At 47.4% G+C, this 6237-nt stretch overlaps 2 protein-coding genes across 7 annotated transcripts in view; one reads left to right on the forward strand and one right to left on the reverse strand.

Moving 5' to 3' along the window:
* The window catches only part of GAMT (guanidinoacetate N-methyltransferase), a 234799-nt gene that overhangs the window by 177371 nt on the left and 51191 nt on the right, over window positions 1-6237 (reverse strand). The gene's annotated exons all lie outside the window — the stretch shown is intronic.
* Window positions 1-6237, forward strand: part of TJP3 (tight junction protein 3) — a 56408-nt gene that overhangs the window by 18926 nt on the left and 31245 nt on the right. For all 5 annotated transcript variants that reach the window (XM_081846089.1, XM_081846090.1, XM_081846091.1 and 2 more), the window contains exons 4-6: window positions 175-277; window positions 2678-3149; window positions 4169-4272. In XM_081846089.1, the coding sequence (XP_081702215.1) occupies window positions 175-277; window positions 2678-3149; window positions 4169-4272 (679 nt within the window). The remainder of the gene's footprint in view (window positions 1-174; window positions 278-2677; window positions 3150-4168; window positions 4273-6237) is intronic.

A 6237-nucleotide genomic window follows, 5' to 3' on the forward strand; every position in this document is an offset into this window, starting at 1 on the left:
AATGAGGAAACTGGAAACCGTGGCTTGGCAAACCCACATGGTAGCCAGGAAAGAGGGAAATGAGCTTTCTATGGAATCCTCGCAAGATTTTTTTTTAATGGTTTGGGAGAGTCAGAATCTTTTTGTTTGCTCATCGCTCTTGGCCCATCTCACAAGGCTTTCGCCTTTTTTCAGGACCCGGGACAAGATAGCCATGGTGAATGGAATCTCCATGGAGAATGTGTCGTCTTCCTTTGCTATCCACACCCTGAAAGGCTGCGGGAAAGCCGCCAATATTGTGAGTAAAAGCAAGCGTCGACTCCTTGACGGTGACCCTCGGCCAATCGCTCCGAAAGAGGCATGCCTTTAAATTGAGCAATAGCTCAGTGGTTAATAGCATGGGACTCTTAATCTTGGGGCTCTGGGTTTGAGTCCTGCACGGGGCAAAAAGAGTCCTGCTGTTTCACGGGGTTGGCGCCTACCGACGCTACGATTCCCGGATTTCGATCGTCTCCCTGCAGATTTTGGGGCGGCTCATTTCTCGGTGAGAGAACGGCAGCTCTGAGTGAGCTGATAACTATTGTTGAATTTGTTGGAAGGGACCCCCAGGGTTCATCAAGTCCAACCCCCCCTGCGATGCAGGAATCAGCTAAAGTAGGAGTTCAGACATCGGCCTTCCTCCGGAGGTGAAGTCAAACTGTTGGAAGGTTGCAGCGCCTGTTGTGGTTGTATAGAACTATTATTATTATTACAGTGGTACCTCTGGTTACATACGCTTCAGGTTACACACTCCGCTAACCCAGTAAAAGTGCTTCAGGTTAAGAACTTTGCTTCAGGATGAGAACAGAAATCGTGCTCCGGCGGCGCGGCGGCAGTGGGAGGCCCCATTAGCTAAAGTGGTGCTTCAGGTTAAGAACAGTTTCAGGTTAAGAACAGACCTCCAGAACGAATTAAGTTCTTAACCTGAGGTACCACGGTATACGTAAAACTGGCACTGCGTCCAGCTCCACAGATCGATGACTAGGAAAAACTTTCTGGCACAAAGAGCCTTTTGGCTCCCTCAGAAGATGGCGGGCTCTCCTTCTCCAGAGGTTTTTAAACAGAGGTTGGACGGCTATTTGTCAGGGATTCTGTGATTCCCGCACAGCCGGGGTTGGACTAGATGACCCTTGGGGCCCGTCCTGGGTGCAACCCTTGCCACAGACGTCGTAGGTTACCGTATTTTTCTCTCTATAAGACGCACCAGACCACAAGACGCACCTAGTTTTTGGAGGAGGAAAACAAGAAAAAAAGAATATTCTGAATCCCAGAAGCCAGAACAGCAAGAGGGATCGCTGCGCAGTGAAAGCATTAATCCCTCTTGCTGTTCTGGCTTCTGGGATAGCTGCGCAGCCTGCATTCGCTCCATAAGACGCACACACATTTCCCCTTACTTTTTAGGAGGGGAAAAGCGAGTCTTATAGAGCAAAAAATACGGTAGCCTACATTGTGAAGAGACACAAAAATAGTGTGCGGTTGGGGGAATCTGCTAACTCAGATTTTGTTCAGAATGTGTCGAGAACGTCAGAGTTATATGGCCTTGAATCCGCGATAGGAGTGGAAACTCTGTTCCGTCGGATAATATCCGGCTCGGACAACGCAGGCCTGCTTTTTCCCAAAGCCTCCGTTTCTGCGCATCCATGCAGCTAAATATCGTATTTTTTGCTCCGGGGGTCCGGAGGTCCGTTCTTTACCTGAAACTGTTCTTAACCTGAAGCACCACTTTAGCTAATGGGGCCTCCCGCTGCCGCCGGAGCACGATTTCTGTTCTCATCCTGAAGCAAAGTTCTTAACCTGAAGCACTATTTCTGGGTTAGCAGAGTCTGTAACCTAAATCGTCTGTAACCTGAAGCATCTGTAACCCGAGGTACCACTGTACTATAAAATAAATAAGACAGAATTGTAGATGATAAAAATTAAAATTAAATACTTTTCATACTTGCACTGATGATAGTCATTGTTTGGATAGGGGGCTTTTTTACATTTCCCCAGTCACACAATCCATCCATCAGTAGCAGAACTGAGTTCCACACGGTCACAAAGACAAATAAACCGAAAAAGCCTCAAAAACAAAAACGCAAAATAAAGAGCAAAAACAAAAGCGCCAAACTTAATCTGTTCCGGATGACTTCTGAAATGTTTGGAAACCGAGGTGCGGCTTCTGATTGGCGCAGGCGCCCCGGAAACAACAGCCGACAGCCGTGTCGGGCGTTCGGCTTCCGAAAAACGTTCGGAAACTGGAACACTTCCGGGTTTTTGGCAGTTGGGAAACAAGGCGTTTGGTAACCAAGGTGTTTGAGAACCAAGGCATTTTGTAACAAAGGCGTTTGAGAACCAAGGCATTTGAGAACCAAGGCATTTGGTAACCAAGGCATATTAGAACCAAAGCATTTGGTAATCAAGGCATTTGAGAACAAAGGCATTTGGTAACCAAGGCATTTGGTAACCAAGGCATTTGGTAACAAAGGCATTTGGTAACCAAGGCGTTAGGTAACCAAGGCGTTTGAGAACCAAGGCATTTGAGAACCAAGGCATTTGAGAACCAAGGCATTTGGTAACCAAGGCATATTAGAACCAAGGCATTTGGTAACCAAGGCATTTGGTAACCAAGGCGTTTGAGGACCAAGGTCCCATTGTATTCCGTTTTCTCCTCTCGCAGACAGTCAAGCGCCCCCGAAAAGTGCACCTCCCGGTAGCCAAGCCCAGCCCGCCCAAAAGCCTTCCGCTCTCCAGCCCCGCTCTGCGTGACGGCGACTCCGACGAGGACGCCGGCTACCGGGCGCCTTCTGCGCGGGGCGGGTTGGTGGCTGGCAGCCGGCGCCAGGCTGAGGCGGAACACAACCGCGGCTACGACGGCGACTCGTCCAGCGAGAGGAGCTCCGGGCGCTACCGGGACGAGGAAGACGCCCCCCGCAGGCACCCGGTCAGGAGCAGGAGGCGGAGCCAAGACGGCGGGCACCGGAGGCGGAGCCAAGACAGCGGGTCGGACCGGCAGCGCTTCACCAATGGGTATAGCCACCGGGGCAGTGCCAGTGGCCTGGCCCTGGTGTCTGGGTTCAAGAGGCTTCCGCAGCAGGACGTGCCGATGAAACCGGTCCGCTCCGTTCTGGTAAAGAGCAAGGAGAGCGAAGGTGAGTGGGATTTCCACCCCAATTTCCCTCTCCTCTTTTTTTCTTTTACGTAAAGATTCTTCGCCTTTTTAATATGACTTTTTATTAATTTTTCTGTTTTACAATTTCAGATAAGCATTTTGCATCCTTAAGAGATATATATATATATGTGTGCGTGCGTGTGTGTGTGTGTGTGTGTGTATATATATATATATATATATATATATATATACATATATATATATATTTATATATATACACAGTGGTGCCTCGCAAGACGAGATTAATCCGTTCCGTGAGGCTCTTCGTATAGCGGTTTTTTCGTCTTGCGAAGCAAGCCCATTGACAGCGGATTAGCGCTATTAGCGGTTTAGCGGCTTTTAGCGGATCAGCTGATAAGCGGCTTAGCGGCTTAGGAAAAGGGGGGAAAAAGGGGGGGGAAACCCACAGGAACTCGCAAGACATTTCGTCTTACGAAGCAAGCCCACAGGAAATTCGTTTTGTGAAGCGCCTCCAAAACGGAAAACCCTTTTGTCTAGCGGGTTTACCGTCTTGCGAGGCGTTCGTCTTGCGGGGCACCACTGTATATATGTATATTCTTTTTTTTAAAAAAATGTATTTTTCAAGTTTAACATTTCACTAATTTTATACATTTCACTAGTTTTACAGCCATCTTGACATTTTGAAACTTGACTTCCTTCCCCCTCTTTCTGCGGTTCCTTAAATTTATTTCTAATATCTTGTGCATACCCAAATTTGCTCATTTGTTCATCTTCTTTAAATATATAGTGGTACCTCGGACGTACCACTTCCAAAACGTTTGGAAACCAAAGTGCGGCTTCTGATTGGCTGCAGGAAGCTCCCATCTACCTGGTTCCTTATTCCTACTTATCAATTCTACATATTCCATTGATTTATCTGCCTTTCCCCCCCCCCTTCGAAAGCGCTTGAAGAACTCTTGCAGAATCTGCCGTTCATTTCACCCAAATGTCTCCGGGTTTTTTTTCTCCTCTCTCCCCCAAAACCCAACAAAAATGCAGAGTTTGGCTTGAAGTTGGGGAGCCAGATCTTTATTAAACACATTACGGACACAGGATTGGCGGCTAAGGACAGTTCTTTGCAGGAGGGAGACCTCATACTGAAGGTGAGTTGGGTGGGAGAGGGTCTTCGTTCAAATCTCGGAGGAATTATACCTGCAATTTGTGGGAATGTTCAGGGTGGCAGGAGAGGATATATTGTTTATTAATATCCTTCCTTTTTAATATTTGCTTTATCTTTGTTTATTCAATTTTCATACCACATAAAAAATGGGTAATACACCCTTCCAGTATAATCGGTCCTAGGCTCTGTCTGTACAGTGTTTCTAAAACCGTATCAGTCCCAGAATCAGTGCTGGATTTTGGGGGGGGGCTGCCCCCCCAAAAAAAATTTACAGTGGTGCCTCGCAAGACGAAATTAATCTGTTCCATGAGTCTCTTCGTCTAGCGGTTTTTTCGTCTTGCGAAGCACGGCTATTAGCGGCTTAGCGGCTTTAAGAAAAAGGAAAAAAACTCGCAAGAACTCGCAAGACGTTTCGTCTTGCGAAGCAAGCCCACAGGGAAATTCGTCTTGCGGAACGACTCAAAAGACGGAAAACTCTTTCGTCTAGCGAGTTTTTCGTCTTGCAAGGCATTCGTCTTGCGGGGCACCACTGTAAAGGGAAAAAACTCTGAATATGCATTTCCAAAATATAAGATAAAAAAGAAATAAAATAAAACCTATATGCAGCAACAGGATTTTGTGTTGTGTAGGCTCCTACGATGTAAGTCATGGGTAGGCAACCTAAGGCCCGGGGGCCGGATCTGGCCCAATCGCCTTCTCAATCCGGCCCGCAGATGGTCTGGGAATCAGCGTTTTTACATGAGTAGAACGTGTCCCTTTATTTAAAATGCACCTCTGGGTTATTTATGGGGCCTGCCTGGTGTTTTTAAATGATTAGAATGTGTCCTTTTATTTAAGATGCATCTCTGGGTTATTTGTGGCGCCTAGGAATTCATTCATTTATTATTATTTTTCAAAGTATAGTCCGGCCCCCCACAAGGTCTGAGGGACAGTGGACCGGCCCCCTGCTGAAAAAGTTTGCTGACCCCGATGTAAATCATGGCCCCCGCCTGCTCCCCAGCTCCCTAAAATATCCCTGCTTTGCTCCTTTCTATATATAGGGTGCCTACATTCTGCATGGACTGGTTGCATGGCCACATGTGCAAATGGCTTGAGATACCTATGAGGTCCATAAATGACCATTTAGCATACAGTGGTGCCCCGCAAGACGAACGCCTCGCAAGACGGAAAACCCGCTAGACGAAAGGGTTTTCCGTTTTGGAGGCGCTTCGCAAAACGAATTTCCCTATGGGCTTGCTTCGCAAGACGAAAATGTCTTGCGAGTTCCTGCGGGGTTTTTTCCCTCCCCCCCCCTTTTCCTAAACCCTAAGCCGCTTATCAGCTGATCCGCTAAAAGCCGCTAATCCGCTAAGCTGTCAATGGGCTTGCTTCGCAAGACGAAAAAACCGCTATACGAAGAGCCTCACGGAACGGATTAATTTCGTCTTGCGAGGCACCACTGTATATACAACACAGGAAAAAACAGCGACAATTTGTTGTTGGCAAACGACAGCAGGACATATAAAGGGCCCCATTACCTTCAGGAGCTGAGGGCAGGCATAGGCAAACCCCGGTCCTCCAGATGTTTTGAGACTACAATTCCCATCATGCCTGACCACTGGTCCTGTTAGCTAGGGATGATGGGAATGTAGTTCCCAAACAGCTGGAGTTGCCGGAGTTTGCCTATGCCTGGCTTAGGGCCTCATCAAACCTAAATCTGGCCCAGATCCTTTGGTATATCTGCACCTAAAATACCTAAAAGGAAGGCTTCTGGTCTTTTGAGCAACTGTTATTTTAAACATTGTTTTCCAATTCTTTATATACCATTTCCCAAAATTCCTTTATCGCTTTACAGTTCCACCACATAAGAGAAAAGGTCATATACAGTGGATGCTCGGGTTGTGAACGTGATCCGTGCGCGATGCACATTCGCAACCCGCGGTAGCGCGTCTACACACGCATGGGTTGC

Source organism: Podarcis erhardii, assembly GCF_964252035.2.
Source record: "Podarcis erhardii genome assembly, chromosome: 18".
Classification (NCBI taxonomy): Eukaryota; Metazoa; Chordata; class Lepidosauria; order Squamata; family Lacertidae; genus Podarcis; species Podarcis erhardii.